This window comes from Malaclemys terrapin, chromosome 19 (genome assembly GCF_027887155.1).
Source record: "Malaclemys terrapin pileata isolate rMalTer1 chromosome 19, rMalTer1.hap1, whole genome shotgun sequence".
NCBI classification, from domain to species: domain Eukaryota; kingdom Metazoa; phylum Chordata; order Testudines; family Emydidae; genus Malaclemys; species Malaclemys terrapin.
In genome coordinates, this window is record NC_071523.1 from 22913393 (window position 1) to 22931093 (window position 17701).

At 45.4% G+C, this 17701-nt stretch overlaps 1 protein-coding gene across 1 annotated transcript; it reads left to right on the forward strand.

Annotated features, from left to right (window-relative positions):
- The first annotated feature begins 479 nt into the window (after positions 1 to 479).
- On the forward strand, positions 480 to 16592 carry VAMP3 (vesicle associated membrane protein 3). Its single transcript, XM_054009209.1, has 5 exons — positions 480 to 626; positions 9277 to 9358; positions 11184 to 11342; positions 12197 to 12248; positions 14686 to 16592. Coding segments are annotated over exons 1-5 (315 nt in total). The 5' UTR covers positions 480 to 624; the 3' UTR covers positions 14706 to 16592.
- Positions 16593 to 17701: the final 1109 nt, after the last annotated feature.

Genomic DNA, 17701 nt, shown 5'->3' on the forward strand with positions numbered 1-17701 from the left:
CCCACAGGAACACCCAGGAACCTGCCCCCCAACCTGCACCTCCTCCCTCCCACAGGAACACCCCCCAACCTGCACCCCCTCCCTCCCACAGGAACACCCCCCAACCTGCACCCCAACCTGCACCTCCTCCCTCCCACAGGAACACCCCCCAACCTGCCCCCCAACCTGCACCTCCTCCCTCCCACAGGAACACCCCCCAACCTGCCCCCCAACCTGCACCTCCTCCCTCCCACAGGAACCCCCCCCAACCTGCACCCCCTCCCTCCCACAGGAACCCCCCCCAACCTGCACCCCCTCCCTCCCACAGGAACCCCCAGGAACCTGCCCCCCTCCGCAGGGACACAGAGGCACCTGCCCCCTAAGCCCCGCCCCAACACACCTCGCGCCTCCCCCAAGCAGAAGGCGGCCGGCAGAAGCGCGCGCGCCGTTACTCAGCCGGGCGCGCGACGCGCGGGAACAGGCGGGGTGGGCGGGGCCTGGCCAGGCCCCGCCCCTGGCCCGTCACATCCCCGCAGCAGACTGCGCGAGTTGCGGTGGTTTCCGGTTCAGGGCTCGTCGCACCGCTTGGTCTTGTGCTGCCGGACGGGTCCCCCAGCCCCCTCGGAGCCTCGGACAGCCGCCGCCATGTGAGTGCGGGTCCGGGAGCGGCCCAGCGCCAGCTGCCGTCGGGCCGGGCCGGGCCTGCAGGGAGCTCGGGGGTCGGACAGCGGGAGCTGCCCGGGCGGGAGGCTGCGGGCGCCGGGTGGGCCTGGGGGCGGGGCGCGGCGCCGGGGGCGCGGCGCCGGGGGCGCGAGCGGGCGGGCGGCTGCGGCGGGGGGGGAGCCGCTAGTGTCCCCGCGACAGGCCAGGCCTGAGCGTGTCCCTGGGCCGCTGCTCCGTGCACGGGCCTGGGCCTGGGCCGGGCAGGGTGTGGCCGGGCCCGGCGGTCACGTTCTGCCCCGTGGGGACTGAGCCGTGGTACCCGCGGCGTTGCCCGCTCCCGCGCTGCCGGCCGGCCGGTGTAGCACCACAAAGTGCTCCCCTCCCCTTTCGCTGCACACCAGTGTGTCCCACATGATCCTACCACCACAGCCGGTCTCTGCTGTCTAACGTGGCAGCTGCTGTCACCCACTTGTTGTGTTTTGTCTTCTGCTTCTGTGCAGGAAGCCTTACATACAGCATTAGCTTCATTTACCTCGGTGTTCCTTAGAGTAGTGATTGTTGAGTCGCAAGGGGTTTACTAAGTCACAGAAAACTCCTGCTTTCTTGCTGTATGCCTCTTAAAGGTGGTGATAGATGTGACTTCTGTAAGGGCTGCCTTTACAGAGTAGGAAAGAGTAAAATACGAATGGCATTAGATCTTTTAACTTTCTGTGAGCAGTGTGGTTGGGGATTTTTTTCCTGTCAAATGACAAGAGTTTTTTTTTTAAAAGGCTTAGCACCAGTGAAAGGAATCTGGGAATTTATATATTCCTGTCTGTTCACAAAAATGGTAAATCATGCATTGTGACTCTTACAGACAGCTTGATGCTGTGCTGTTAAACGACTTCTATGCTAGCCAGTTCATATTAGGTTGACAAAAATTAAGCAAAATGTTCTTTATTTCTAGATTATAGTGTGCAGGTATGGTAAGCTCTGTGATTCTGCTTAGACTCCGATGTTTTAAAAATGAACATAGGCACTCTTCTGAGCCACTCGCTAGCGATTCAGGGAGCCTTTTATTTCTTTGGCCTTACCAGTTGGGAGGGAGGGGGAGGTATTGTGGGATTGTTTATTTTGTTTTGGTTTTGTACAGTCTTATTTTATGAACTAAAGGAAGCTGGTTATTTGGTGCTGTTTTTAAAAGATGACATATATTGTGATGGAGTTTTCATTCTGAAAATTGGCCACCAGAGGGTGTTTATAGTGACAATAGTAGTTTGAGCAGTGAAAAAAGTATTAAAGCATTTTAAAATGAGAGAGAGAATCAGGGGATAGGTCAAAGATTTCTCCTAAAATAGCTGCTACAACAAACACGATCTTGGTCCAGAAAGGACCATTCTAATCATCTAGTCAGACTTCCTGCATTGTACTATCCAAAGAACTGCATCAAGTCTATAATTTCTGTTGGAGCTACAGCATAAGAATGACCACACTGGGTCAGACCTATGGTCCATTTAACCCAATATCCTGTCTTTTGACAGTGGCCAGTGTCAGATGCTACAGGGAATGAACAGAACAAGGCAATTGCAAGTGATCCATCCTATCATCCATTCCCAGCTTCTAGAGGTTGGAGGTTTAAGGACCCCCGGAGCATGGGGTTCTATCCCTGACCATATTGGCTAATACCCATTGATGGACCTATCCTCCCTGAACTTACCTGATCCTTCTTGGAATCCAGTTAGACTTTTGGCCTTCACAGCATCCCCTGGCAATAAGTACTAGAGGTGGAGTGTGCAGTCTGTGGAAAAAATATTTCCTCTTGTTTAAAACCCGCTGACTATTAACTGGATTGTATGACTCTGGTTCTTATGTTGTGTGAAGGGATAAGAAGGGATAACACATCCTTATTCACTTTCTCCATATTATTCATCATTTTATAGATATCGGTCATATCTCCCACAGAATCATAGAGCTGGACAGGACCTCAAGAGGTCATCTAGTCCAGTCCCCTTCACTCATGGCAGGACTAAGTATTAACTAGACCATTACTGACAGGTGTTTGTCTAACCTGCTCTTTAAAATCTCCAATGATGGAGATTTCACAACCTCCCTAGGCAATTTATTCCAGTGCTTAACCACCCTGACAGGAACTTTTTCCTAATGTCCAACCTAAGCCTCCCTTGCTGCAATTTGAGCCCATTGCTTCATGTCCTATCCTCAGAGGTTAAGAAGAACAATTTTTCTTCCTCCTCCTTGTAACAACCTTTTATGTACTTGAAAACTTTTATGTCCCCTCTGTCTTCTCTTTTCCAGACTAAACAAACCCAATTTTTTTCAATCTTCCCTCATAGGTCATATTTTCTAGACCTTTAATCATTTTTGTCGCTCTTCTCTACGTTCTCTCCAATTTGTCCACATCCTTCCTGAAATGTGGTGCCCAGAACTGGACACAATACTCCAGTTTAGGCTTAATCAGCGTGGAGTAGAGCGGAAGAATTACTTCTCGTGTCTTGCTCACAACACTCCTGCTAAGACATCCCAGAATGATGTTTGATTTTTTTGCAATTGGGTTACACTGTTGACTCATATTGAGCTTGTGGTCCACTCTGACTGCCAGATTTCTTTCTGCGGTATTCCTTCCTAGGCAGTCATTTCCCATTTTGTATGTGTGCAACTGATTGTTCCTTCCTAAATGGAGTACTTTGCATTTGTCCTTATTGAATTTCATCCTATTTACTTCAGACCATTTCTCCACTTTGTCCAGATCATTTTGAATTTTAATCCTATCCTCCAAAGCACTTGCAAACTCTCTCAGCTTGGTATCATCCGCAAATTTTATCAATGTACTCTGTATGCCATTATCTAAATCATTGATGAAGATATTGAACGGAACCAGACCCAGAACTGATCCCTGTGGGACTCCACTCGTTATGCCCTTCCAGCATGACTGTGAACCACTGATAACTACTTTCTGGGAATGGTTTTCCAGCCAGTTTTGTACCCACCTTATAGTTGCTACATCTAGGTTGCATTTCCTAGTTTATGAAAAGATCATGTGAGACAACATCAAAAGCTTTACTAAAGTCAAAATATACCACTTCTACCACTCCCTCCCCACCCACCCACAAGGCTTGTTACCCTGTCAAAGAAAGCTATGGGGTTGGTTTGACATGATTTGTTTTTGACAAATCCATGCTGACTGTTACTTATCACCTTATCTTCTAGATGTTTGCAAATTGATTGCTTAATTATTTGCTCCATTATCTTTCTGGATTCAGAAGTTAAGCTGACTGGTCTGTAATTTTCTGGGTTGTCCTTATTTCCCTTTTTATAGATTGGCACTATATTTGCCCTTTTCCAGTCATCTGGAATCTCTCCCATCTTCCATGACTTTTCAAAGATGATCACTAATGGCTCAGATATCTCCTCAGTCAGCTCCTTGAGTATTCAAGGATGCATTTCATCAGGCCCTGGTGACTTCAAGACATCCAATTTGTCCAAATAATTTTTATCTTGTTCTTTCGCTCTTTTAGCCTCTTCTGATCCTACCTCATTTTTACTGGCATTCACTATGGTAGATGTCAAATCACCACCAACCTTCTTGGTGAAAACTGAAACAAAGTAGTCATTAAGTACCTCTGCCATTTCCACATTTTCTGTTATTGTCGCCCCCTCATTGAGAAACGGGCCTACCTTGTCCTTGGTCTTCCTCTTGCTTCTAATGTATCTATAGAATGTTTTCTTGTTACCCTTTATGTCTCTAGGTAGTTTGATCTCATTTTGTGCCTTGGCCTTTCTAATTTTGTCTCTACCTACTTGTATTTGTTTATATTCATCCTTTGTAATTGACCTGGTTAAAAGATGAGGGGAAAAAAGGGTAGGTATAAATGGTCAGTTTTCAGAATGGAGAGAGGTAAATAGTGGTGTCCCCCAGGGATCTGTACTGGGACCGGTCCTATTCAACATATTCATAAATCATCTGGAAAAAGGGGTAAACAGTGAGGTGGCAAAATTTGCAGATGATACAAAATTACTAAAGATAGTTAAGACCCAGGCAGACTGCAAAGAGCTACAAAAGGATCTCTCAAAACTGGGCAACAAAATGGCAGATGAAATTTCCTGTTGATAAATGCAAAGTAATGCACATTGGAAAGCATAATCCCAACTATATATATAAAATGATGGGGTCGAAATTAGCTGTTACCACTCAAGAAAGAGATCTTGGAGTCATTGTGGATAGTTCTCTGAAAACATCCACTCAATGTGCAGCGGCAGAATGCTGGGAATAATAAAGAAAGGGATAGATAATAGGACAAAAAATATAATGCCTCATATAAATCCATGGTACGCCCACATCTTGAATACTGTGTGCAGATGTGGTTTCCCCATCTCAAAAAAGATGTATTGGAATTGGAAAAGGTTCAGAAAAGGGCAACAAAAATGATTAGGGGTATGGAACAGCTTCTGTATGAGGAGAGATTAATAAGACCTGGGACTTTTCAGCTTAGAAAGGAGACTGCTAAGGGGAGATATGATTGAGGTCTAAAATCATGACTGGTGTAGAAAAAGTAGATAAGGAAGTGTTGTTTACTACTTCTCATAACACAAGAATTATGGGTCACGGAATGAAACTAATAGGCAGAGATTTAAAACAAATAAAAGGAAGTATTTCTTCACACAATGCATAGTCAACCTGTGGAATTCCTTGCCAGAGGATGTTGTGAAGTCCAAGACCATAACAGGGTTCAAAAAAGAACTAGATAGGTCCATCAATGGCTATTAGCCAGGAGGGGCAGGAATGATGTCCCTAGCCTCTGTTTGCCAGAAGTTAGGACACCATTCCTGCCCATCCTGGGGCACCTGGCACTGGTCACTGTTGGAAAACAGGATACTGGGCTAGATGGACTTTTGGTCTGACCCAGGAGGGCCATTCTTATGTTCTTACGTATGACCTAGTTTCCACTTTTTGTACAACTCTTTTTTATTTTTAGATCATTGAAGATCTCCTGGTTAAGCCAGGGTGGTCTCTTGCCATACTTCCTATCTTTCCTATGTGGTGGGATAGCTTGCTCTTGTGCCCTTAATAATGTCTCTTTGAAAAACTGCCAACTGTCTTCGCTTGTTTTTCCCCTTAGACTTGCTTCCCATGGGATCTTACCTACTGACTCCGAGTTTGCTAAAGTCTACCTTATTGAAATCCATTGTCTTTATTTTGCTGTTCTCCCTCAATGAGTCTAAGGCAGAAGTGGGCAAACTATGACCCGCAGGACCCTCCTGCCCAGCCCCTAAGCTCCTGGCCCGGGAGGTTAGCCCCTGGCCCCTCCCCCACAGGCTCCGCTCACTCCGCTGCCAGTGCAATGCTCTGGGCGGCGAGATCCTGGGGCGGTGCAGCTGCAGAGCCCAGCCCGACCCAGTGCTCTGAGCTGTGCGGTGGCGTGGCTGGCTCTGGCCAGGCGGCACGGCTGTAGCGCCGCCATCCACCGCTGCTCCAGGCAGCATGGTAAGGGAGCAGGGGGGTTGGATAGAGGGCAGGGGAGTTCGGAGGGGGGCTGGTCAGGAGGCAGGGGTGTGGATAGGGGTCGGGGCAGTCAGAGGGCCGGGGTCCCAGGGGGGAGGGGCGGCAGTCAGGAATGAGAGAGGGGTTGGATGGGGTGGCGGTGCGCCATCAGGGGTGGAGGTTCCGGGGGTGGTCAGTTTCATGATCACTTCAGTCATCTCTTTTCCAAGCTGACTAATCTTCTTTTTTTTTTTTGTCTTTCTTCATATGAAAGCTTACATACCTCCTGATCATTCTTGTTGTCCTTCTCTGTACTTTTTCTAATTCGAATATATCTTTTTTTTGAGATGGGGTGACAGTAACTGCATGCATTATTCAAGATGTGGGCATACCATGGATTTATATAGCAGCGTTATGAAATTTTTTCTTATTGTCTATCCCTTTCCTAATGCTTACTAACACGGTTAGCTTTTTTGTCTGCCACTGCACATTGAGCAGATGTTTTCAGAGAACTGTCAATGATGACTCCAAGATCTTTCTTGAGTAGTAAGAGCGAACTTAGACCCCATCATTTTGTATGTATAACTGAGATTGTTTTCCAATATACATTTATCAACATTGAATGTCATCTGCCATTTTCTTGCCCATTTACCCAGTTTAGTGAGAGCCCGTTGTAACTCTTCACAGTCAGCTTTGGGTCGTCTGCAAACTTTGCCACCTCACTGTTCACCCCTTTTCCGTAGCATTTATTAATATGTTGAATACCACTGATCCCAGTAAAGATCCTTGAAGGACCGTGCTTTTTACCACTTTCTATTGTGAAAACTGACCATTTATTCCTACCCTCTATTTCTATTTTTTTAACCAGTTTCTGCTCTATGAGAGGACCTTCCCTTTTAAGCAAACTAAGCAGTCATGAGATAAGAGCCTTTTGTTGCAGGAACTTATCAAAGGCTTTCTGAAAGTCCAAGTACACTGTCAACTGGATCACCCTTGTCCATAGGCTTGTTGACTCCCTCAAAGAATTCTAATAGATTGGTGAGGCATGATTTCTCTTTGCAAAATCCATGTTGATTTTCCTCAACATATTGTGGTTATCTAATGTATCTGATAGTTCTGTTCTTTACTACAGTACCAAGCACATTGGTTGAAACTAAAGTTATGCTTACCAGCTTGTAATTGGCAGGATCACCTCTGGAGCTGTTTTAAAAAATCAGTGTTACGTTAGCTATCCTGCAGTCATCTAGTATAGAGGCTGAGTTAAGTGGTAGGTTGCATACCACAGTTAATAGTTTTGCAATTTTATATTTGAGTTCCTTCAAAACCATCTGTTCCTGGTGACTTACGTCTGTTTAATTTCTCAATTTGTTCTAAAACCACCTCTATTGACACCTCAATCTGGGACAGTTCCTTAGATTTGTCATCTAAAAAGAATGGTTCAAATGTGGAGATCTTCTCCACATCCTCTGCAGTGAAGACCAATGCAAAGAATTCCTTTAGCTTCTCCAACAGCTTTATCATCCTCTAGCACCCCAATTGTCAAGTGACCCCACTGACAGTTTGTTTGGCAGACTTCCTGCTTTAGAAGTAGTTAACAAAAACAACAACTTTTTTGTTGCTTTAGCTAGTTGCTTTTCACATTCTCTTTTGACCTGTGGCCTTATACTTTTACACTTGATTTGCCAGAGTTTATGCACCTTCCTATTTTCCTCCGTATGATTTGACTTCCAATTTTTAAAAGGATGCCTTTTTGCTTGTAACCATGTCCATGCAGTTTTCAGGCATTTCACCTTTGACTTTTCCTTTTAATTTCCATTTAACCAGCTTCCTCAGTTTTGTGTAGTTCCCCTTTTTAAAACATATCCAGTCTTGATTTAAAGACTTCCAAGAGATGGAGAACCCACACATCTCTATGTAAGTAGCTTTGTTTGACACCTGAGGCCCAGTTGGTGTCCTGTCCAGTGTCCTATCTAGAATTGTGTTCATAATCCATATTGAATGGTGGTACAGCAAGCAAATGATAAAAGGCCAAAATACAGGAGATATATATTGTAGATCAGGGGTTCTCAACCTTTTTCTTTCTGAGGCCCATCCAACATGTTATTAAAACTTCATGGCCCACATGTGCCACAGCAACTGTTTTCTGTATATAAAAGCCAGTGTTTTGCTGCATATAAAAGCCAGAAACAACGTCGGGTGTAGCAAGCAAGGCAATTGCCCAGGTCCCCATGCCACAGTGGGCTCCCACCAAGCGAAGTTGCTCAGGCTTTGGCTTCAGCCCCATGCAGTGGGGCTTTGGCTTTCTGTCCTGGGCCCCACAAGTCTAATGCTGTCCATGCTTGGCGGACCCCCTGAAACTTGCTTGCAGTCCCTCCAGGGGCCCCAGACCCCTGCTTGAGAACCACTGTTGTAGATGTCTTATGTGCCCAAACTGTAAATGTGCCTGTTCTTCTTCTTCCTCCATTAAGGGTACGCAAGACAAATCAGACTCCTGAAAGGTGTACAGTAGTTTGGAAAGGTTGAGTCCCACTGCTCTACAGGGCTTCTTTCACCTTCTTCTGAAACATCTGGTACTGGCCACTGCCTCTCTATTCTGTGATGAACTTTTAGGAGAACAAGCAGCGTGTGTGTTGCATGCTTCCAGTAACTGACACAATCTTTTTCTGAGTTCAGTAGCTTCCAAAAAGAATTTAAATTCCCAAGTTCAACAAAGGGAAAAAAGTGCACACAAGCTCATGTGCTTTTTATTGCAAAGAGGCGGGGGGGAATCCCTAAACTCATGTTCTTGGCCAATCAAGAGCAACTATACACTAAGCTCTGAGCTGTAGTGCCACTCTTCTCTCTCCCACCTGCTTCTCTGCTCTCTGATGGCATTGCAGCCATTCATTGGTGGCAAGTTTGGAACAGCTGTCTGAATTCTATGGCTAAAGTTTGCTGCTAAAGCTTCACTCCTCCACTGCAAAAGAAATCTAACTTTCTTCAGCTGCATTTTAGCTCCTTAGGAATGTCCTGCCTTACTTTGTTATGACCATTGGTATTTACATTTATTTTCACTGGTTTGTGTACCCTTTGTTTGCAAATTACCAAGCATACTTCTAGGTGGTATATAAATGTAATTAACTATATGATATCATAGTGTAACTGTCTCTACACTGCAGGTCAACAAGTGGCCCTGGAAGCTCAAGTAATGCCTCTGGCAGTAATCGTCGCCTTCAGCAGACACAACACCAAGTAGATGAGGTATGGCTCTTGTATAGAGCAGCTTTACTATTCCTTTGACCTTGGGAAATCTGACAGAGGGAAGACATATGGAAGTGTTGTGTGGGCAAAGTTTAAAGTTGTCTGCTTCAGTGTATGAACCAAAAGCTAGAATGTTTTCATCATTTGTCCCTCTTGCAATCTGAACTGTCATCTTGAGACTCATTGCAGGAAACCTGTGATACTTTCCAGGTGTTGACCTGCTCCTGCAAAGATGAATATCTTGTGAGCCAATGTGTTAGCTACACAACTCCGGTTGGTTTCTGACAGCGAATGAGCTTTGCTATTTGGAAATCCACAATTGCCAGGGGTTTCTAGTTGTGTATCAAAACTATGGCAAAACTTCCTGTGTGAGCCGAAAACCATCCTTGGCTAAGACAGGGTAGCACATAACTTCCTTTTCAGAAGTCATAGGTGCTTGTAGTTATGTTCCTGAAAATTCTACTTTAAGCGAAACGATGTTAAGTGAATCCAATTTCCCCATAAGAATTAATGTAAATGGGGGGGAGGGAGGTGTTAAGTTCCAGGGAAACTTTTTTTGCCAGACAAGAAAAATACACTCACTCACTCTAGAAGTTTTAAACAATTTAATACTGTACACAGCAATGATGATTGTGAAACTTGGTTGAGGTGGTCTAGTCAGAGGGCGGGATATTACCCAGGGAATGCCTTACTATTAAATGATGAACTAGCACTTGGCTGAGCCCTCAAGGGTTAACACATTGTTGTTGTAGCCTCACATGGTACAAGGCAGAACGAATGGAGGGAGGAGACACAGCATGGGGGGGGGGGGTGTGAGACACACAAACATTGCCCCTTTTAAATACACTGACCCCACTCTAAGTACACAGCCTTTTTAAGTAGATCAGCAAGTTGAGACAGCCTCTGCTGTCAGCAAGCTCCCTCTATCCTGAGCCCTGTCGTGTTCTCCCCCCCTCCTACCACACAGCAAGCAAGAGGCTCCTGGGAGCAACTCCAAGGCAGAGGGCAGGAACAGCACATGGCAGTGTGGGGAGGGACAGCTGCCACACAGGGAACTTAGGGGAGCTGTTGTGGGGCTGCCGGTCCACCCTGGTTCTAAGCACCCACCAGGTAGCTCCAACAGGCTGCTCTTTCTGCAAGCAGTGGACAGAGCAGGTGGCTGCCAAACAATGTTCTAAGGGAGCATTGCGCAACTTTAAATAAGCATGTTCTCTAATTGATCAGCAACGTAACAACGTTAACTGGGACAACGTTAAGTGAGGAGTGCTGCCAATGTTAAGTAAGTTCAAATGCCAGTTGTGGCCTCCATAACTGAGTTTTTCTTATACAGTTCTGACCCTTTTCTAACATGCTAGATTATTAGTGGAATACTTTTGTTTCAGTAGGAGTAAGTTTATAAACAAAGTTTCTGTTATTGAAACCCCAAGGCAGGCACTGGGAATCTCCAACTCAATTACTTTGGCCTGGTCTATACTGGCGGGGTCGATCTAAGTTACGCAACTTCAGCTACGTGAATAACGTAGCTGAAGTTGAAGTACTTAGATTGACTTACCGCGGTATCTTCACTACAGTGAGTCGACTGCTGCTGCTCCCCTGTCGACTCTGCCTGTGCCTCTCGTCGCGCTGATGTACAGGAGTGGACGGGAGAGCACTTGGAGATCCGAAGAAGTTTTTACCCATGAAAGCTTATGCCCAAATAAATCTGTTAGTCTTTAAGGTGCCACCAGACTCCTTGTTTTTGTAGATACCGACTAACATGGCTACCCCCTGATACTTGACACCATGAAGGAATGAATAACTTACTGTGACTATTAAATCACTGTAGGTGGTTGACATCATGAGGGTGAATGTGGACAAGGTGTTGGAACGAGATCAGAAGCTGTCAGAGCTGGATGACCGTGCTGATGCACTGCAGGCAGGAGCTTCCCAATTTGAGACCAGTGCTGCCAAGCTGAAAAGAAAGTATTGGTGGAAGAACTGTAAGGTAACCATGACTCGAGTATTTCCAATACAAATTAATGTTACTAAGAACTATAAGTAGCTGAATACTACATAAAGGGGAAGAAATCTAGGTGACTTTAACCATGAAAACACATGGCCAATTTCTGTAGCCTTTACTCATGGTGAATAGTAGTATTTAAGATTACAACATCTGGTCCTTAATGAGCATCTTTCTTAGGGTAGGTCTACACTTACCTGGTAGTTCGGCGGCAAGCAAATCGAACTTCTGGGTTCGACTTATCGCGTCTTGTCTGGACGAGATAAGTCGAACCCGGAAGTGCTCGCCGTCGACTGCGGTACTCCAGCTCGGCGAGAGGAGTACGTGAAGTCGACGGGGGAGCCTGCCTGCCGTGTCTGGACCGAGGTAAGTTCGAACTAAGGTACTTCGAACTTCAGCTATGTTATTCACGTAGCTGAAGTTGCATACCTTAGTTTGAATTGGGGGGGTGGGTTAGTGTAGACCTGCCCTTAGTAAAGTAGATGAACTGGCCAAAAGTTGGGTGGCCTGGCCACATTCCTTTACACAAAACAATCTCCAGGACAGAAATGTGGCCAAGGATAAATGAATGTACTAATTTTAAGGTGTTGGAGATGGAGGAGGAAGAAATTCAGTGATATGGATTGGATGACAACACAGACACAGCACTACAAAGAGCCTTTAGTCTCTTACAATCATGTCAGCTAATTGCAGGAAGGCCTGGGAGCACACCCTTTATTTGCTGAGAAGCCAAGACAGAGTGTAAAACATTAATTGTAAGGCAGGGGAGCAGTAGTTTGCCCTCTTTTCAAAATATCTAAGTGAGTTGCTCGTACTAAATGATGTGCTTTTTTTAACAGATGTGGGCAATATTGATAGCAGTTGTTCTCATCATTATCATCATCATCATTGGTAAGTGTTTAGCTAAAGCACCATTTTGTCAGTAGGACTAGCGTACATGGGGCATAAGACTGTAAATCGAATGCAAAAAGTTGTTAATGTAATGCTCTCTGGGTGTGACTGCTAGTACATAGGTCATAATATTCAAAAGTTAAGGTTCACACAGTAACGCTAACTTAGCCATATTGCATGCTTGACATATGCAGTAGTCCAAAGTAATACTTACGCTGCTAAATTAATGTTTGAACGTAATCTGTGTGATGTGGTGAAGTTTTATGGCTTCTGTGGGAACCTTAACTGTTGAATCTCAGGCTCTTACGCACTGAGTAGAAATGGGATCCCGCAGGAGACTGGGACCCCTGAGTCCCAATCCCAACTCTGCCAGTAACTGTGAGAGTGGCCATGTCACTTGATCACTTCTTTGCCTCAATTTCTCAATCTTTAAAATGGGGATAATGACGCATACCTCACAGGGGTTTCCGAAGAGTAACATGAAATACATTAAAAGCAACAGAGGGTCCTGTGGCACCTTTGAGACTAACAGAAGTATTGGGAGCATAAGCTTTCGTGGGTAAGAACCTCACTTCTTCAGAGTGAAGAGGGAGCTTATGCTCCCAATACTTCTGTTAGTCTCAAAGGTGCCGCAGGACCCTCTGTTGCTTTTTACAGATTCAGACTAACAGCTACCCCTCTGATACATGAAATACGTTGAGAACCTTAGGTTTCAGAGTAGCAGCCGTGTTAGTCTGTATCCGCAAAAAGAACAGGAGTACTTGTGGCACCTTAGAGACTAACAAATTTATTAGAGCATAAGCTTTCGTGGACTACAGCCCACTTATCAAACTGTCTGTACTGGGCTAGCTTGATTATCACTTCAAAAGTTTTTTTCTCTTATTTAATTGGCCTCTCAGAGTTGGTAAGACAACTCCCACCTGTTCATGCTCTCTGTGTGTGTGTGTGTGTGTGTGTATATATCTCTTCAATATATGTTTCACTCTATATGCATCCGAAGAAGTGGGCTGTAGTCCACGAAAGCTTATGCTCTAATAAATTTGTTAGTCTCTAAGGTGCCACAAGTACTCCTGTTCTTTTTGTTGAGAACCTTAGCTGACGGGAGCTGTGGACATACACATTTCTCAAATTCATCTTTCATAGTATTTCTACATTTATTAATCCTTTAGGCTCCAGGTTCAATATCCTTATGTCACTTTTCTTTCTTGCAAAGCAATCTAGCCCTCTTCTATTGGGTCACACCCTTTTCCTAATCCCAAAATGGGTACTCCAACCAATCAGACTCCCTTTGCTGTCTTCCAGCCTAGAAGTCAGGCAAAACAAACAACAAAAAAAGTAGGGAAGCTTCATATGAGGTTCCTCCTCCAATCCTCAATAGTGCTTAGATAGCAAGGTAGTTAGGCCAGGTCTACACTGTAAACGTGCATATTTATATCAATGTTGTGCAGGGGTGTATAAAATCCACAGCTGTGAGCGACGCAGTTATATCTACCTAACCCCTGTTGTAGACAGTGCTATGTTGACAAGAGAGCTTTTCCCTTCAACATAGCTACCGCCTCTCGTGGAAGTGGATTAACTATGCCAATGGGAGAAGCTCTCCCATCAGTGTAGTATTGCCTGGACTGTAGCGCTTCAGTGAAGACAAGAGCCTTGATCTGCCTAGCCTCACTTGAGTGCAAGAAACCCCACTGACTTCATGCACTAGCTCTCCTGCTGTAGCAGAAGCCTGGGGGAGGAGGAGGACAGTCAGTTCTCAAGGATTCATCACTGGTGAACAAGCTGTTTTAAACAGAAGTATATTGCAGTAGAAGTTTTAAGAGGAAAGAAATTCATGCTCCCTTGTTTGATATCCAGATTTTACTTTTCCCAACTTCTGAATGTTGCCAGATGTACCCTTGTGTATACGATAGCCACAAGCCCTTTATTGTAACTGGTAACAAACCTATAAATACAAATGCAAGTGGAGATGTTTCTGGTGTGTGCAGGGAAGACTGTGGATTCATACTCTGGCCATAGTAGAGCTAGGGAGCTTATAACTAGTTACACTGCTTGGTGTTCAGCTGTTTGAATTTGTGATGCAGCTGTTAAAAAGCTTTCCAGCAGGATTCATTTACTCTCGAGCTCTGACAGCGTATTCATTTCTCCCCTTTGGGCCTCTTTGTACCACAATCTACAGCAACTAATTGTGATGCTACAAACAGAATTGTGACCATAGGTGAGAAATACCCGGTACATGAATTCTAAAAGCGAGTCCTGTGCAAGAATGAAACGATCATAAAACAAACACAGGAAATTATTTAGAATTTCCTTATGTTGAATATTTTGAGTGTTCAGTAGCTCAGGTCATTAAGTTGCAGGATTGTTTTATGCCTCTTTGATGTGGGAGGGTGAGGGGAAGAGAACTGTTGCTTTTCCAATCCTTATTTTTCTGTTATAGTCTGGAATGTGTCCTCATGAGTTACAAGAAGAAATGCAAACCAGCGGAAGCCATCTCTCTCCTTCAAACCTGCTGTATTCTCAAGCTCTCACCTACTGATGTATAAAACAAAATTATTTTGATTAGTCATGTGTTAACTTTCTCTGGTTTATAGGAAATGTGCCTTTATTTAAAAGTTACACTCCTAATTTTAAAATGCTAATAAGCACAGCCCACAACTTGCACAGTGCCTTGGTTATCTTGAGTATGAGCTGATGAAGAGGATTTCATGTTTGCATTTCAGAATCTAGAAGCAATGTATTGTTGCCAGTGACTACTGCATTCTAGATAAATTTGAAGAGTATGTTTGGGTATCTGTCCTTTTCGCTGTCTCTTCCGTGCCCCCAATTTAAACGTGTCTTTTCTGACACCCTACTAAAGGGGTGGGAACCAAATCGTAAATTTGTGCCTTCTTGGAAGAAACTCTTAACACCTTTGCCATTTGAACAGACTTTGCCTGCCTTGTCTTACTCCATTAATGCCTTCTGACTGGTTGTGGAAGAGCCTGCCACCCTTGTAAACACTACTTGTCGTTCACTGCTGTTTTATGAATATGCAGTTAAATTCTATTATTGAAGTTCTAAAGATTTGAGCACTGAACCATTAGTGCTGCCTTGTGGTATTCGTGATTAAACACTTCTTTATAAGGTGTTTACATTGTCTTCAAAAGACAGTCTGTCACTTTTTGGTGTCAGTTTAATCTAAAAGAGTACCTTTAAAAATGTTAAGTGTTTGTCATGTATACACTTACCAAAGTTGGTTTTGTTTGGGGTTTTTGTCTTTTGCCAAAAAGTAGTTCAGTGAAGGCTTTTCTCTGCAAGCCAGCAAGATGTTTCCAGTGTAGAATCAGTGCCAAATGTAGTTTAAAATTTTATATATATATTTATATGTAAAATGTTTGCATTACTTCACAAATTGTCTTCCCTCTAAACTAGTCCTCAGGGTGAGTGTTCCTCTAGGACTTCAGGAAAGGCTGGTAACAAATGCTGTTGCCTCTTCCCTCTTATTGCCAAACTTTGTAGGTATGGGTGACTACTCTCCAGGAGGAGGGAAAGAAATAACTTGGTGCTTCACCCATTGAGTCACCACTGTGTGTACTGTGTCTAATCTGTCTGTTTCTAATTTCTTCCCAGTCCTTGTTTCTACTTGTCTCTTTTTTCCTCCCTTACTTTTCAGGGTAGATTTACAAGTAGCTACACTGTGAAATTGATTCACGAACCTAATCAACATAGCCTACTTCTCTGAGTGTTGGATGTTGCTTTGGCTGTTATCATAAAAAATGAGCCAGACTCTTGATGGACAACTACCAGAAAGATGTGACTGAGCACTCAGAGGGTGGCTAAGCCCAATGGTGGATCTGCTCTCTAAGCACCTAGGGAGAAATATTGACCTCTTTACCCCAAAGTACAAGATGCTTTAGAGTGAGTGTGTAGAGTGAGTAGAGTGAGTGTTGTGGAAAGTTGCTCTGTTGGCTTATAATTAACTATCTAAGGCCTTGACTGTTTCTCTGAGGATGAAGAGGGAGAGAGGCAAGGATTTCTGTGCCTACTGAAGTACTTTAATTTCTGCTCTACCTTCATCACTGTAGTGACTAAATGTACAAAGTCTCTTAAAATAACTCTACTGTATAAATGCACCATGGACCAGTAACAAAGCTAACTGTACAAACTGAAATCTTATTAACTCACAATTAAGAAAATTTTTACTATTATGTTTATGCTGCAGCTTTTAAAGGAATATTAACTCTGTGTACTAGTTCCTACACTTTCAGAGGTTTCTAAGTGTATGTCATCAGGCAGGCCTGGGTCCCTGCACTGGGCTGGCAAAGAGGCCTTTGTAACGTTTAATAAAGTGGCTTTGGAAACTTCCTCGTGTTCCCCTGTGTGTGTGTGTGGGGGGGGGTAGGGAGCCAGGGCTCTGCCTTGCGCGGCCGGGGGGGGGGGGGGCGGCTGCGCCTCCTGGGGGGCGGGCGTTGAGGGCCGAGTGGGCCAAGGGCGGTTGCCGAGCTGGGGCAGGCGGAGCCCCGCCCAGTGTGAGAGGGACGTGGGGCGGGGCAGCTGGGCGCTGAGGCGGTTGCGGCTCGAGCCCGGCCAGTGGCGTCACGTTCTGGCCCCTCGCGGGTTGAGGGAGGGACCTCCTGACAGCCGCTCTCCCGCACCGCCCAAGTGAGTCCGCTAGGCTCCGCCCCCACTCCTATTGCCCTGTGGGAGCGCGGGGCGGCTGGCCCGGGGCCCAATGGGAGGAGGGGGCGGGGCCTACTCGCGTCGGGATGGGTGAGTGCGGCCGGGCGGAGGCAGGGGGAGAGACCCCGCTAGCGGCTTGAGCCCGGGAGTGAGGGGAGGGCCCGAGCTCTGGGGGCTATAGCTACCGAGCCGCCGGGCTGAGGGCAAGGGCTGTACTCTCCGACCTTGGGGGCTCTATGACCCCCCCGAGCTGGGGCAGAGGTGAGGGTTTAGGGGGCTCTGTAAACCCCCCTGGGCTGGAGTGGAGGTGAGGGGTTGGGGCGCTCTATAACACCTCCCATTCTGGGGGGGGGGGTCTCTATAACCCTCTTTTGGGGCAGGAGAGATGCTAAGACTGTATTTCCCCCCCCCACCCCCAGCTTAGGGAGCTGTATAATCCTCCAGATTTGGGGAGAGGAGAGAAGGTGTTTGGTGGAGGACTGAAAGAGGTTTTGGAGGAAGCGGGAACCCTGTAGTTCACTGGTCTGGGGAGGAGGAAGAGGAGTGGATTTCAAAGGAAAGGAGTATGTAACACCACCAACCTGACCCCCCCCCCCAGCTACAAGGGAAGAGGAGTGTGGGCAGGGTGTTATACAGAGCAGAGTGATTGTGAATAATAGATTTTTTTTTTTTTTTTTGGTTTGGGGGCCTAACAGAAAAATCCGAACAACATTTGGTTCAGTTTGAACTGAAAATGGACTTCTGTTTTTTTTTTTTTTTTTTTTTCACCAAACCTCATGGAGGATAGGTCCATC

Excerpts from the sequence above, each read along its gene's own strand:
- VAMP3 (XM_054009209.1), top strand. Across the intron at positions 9,359-11,183 it reads CACAACACCAAGTAGATGAG|GTGGTTGACATCATGAGGGT; the intron begins GTATGGCTCTTG and ends AAATCACTGTAG. Across the intron at positions 11,343-12,196 it reads ATTGGTGGAAGAACTGTAAG|ATGTGGGCAATATTGATAGC; the intron begins GTAACCATGACT and ends TTTTTTTAACAG.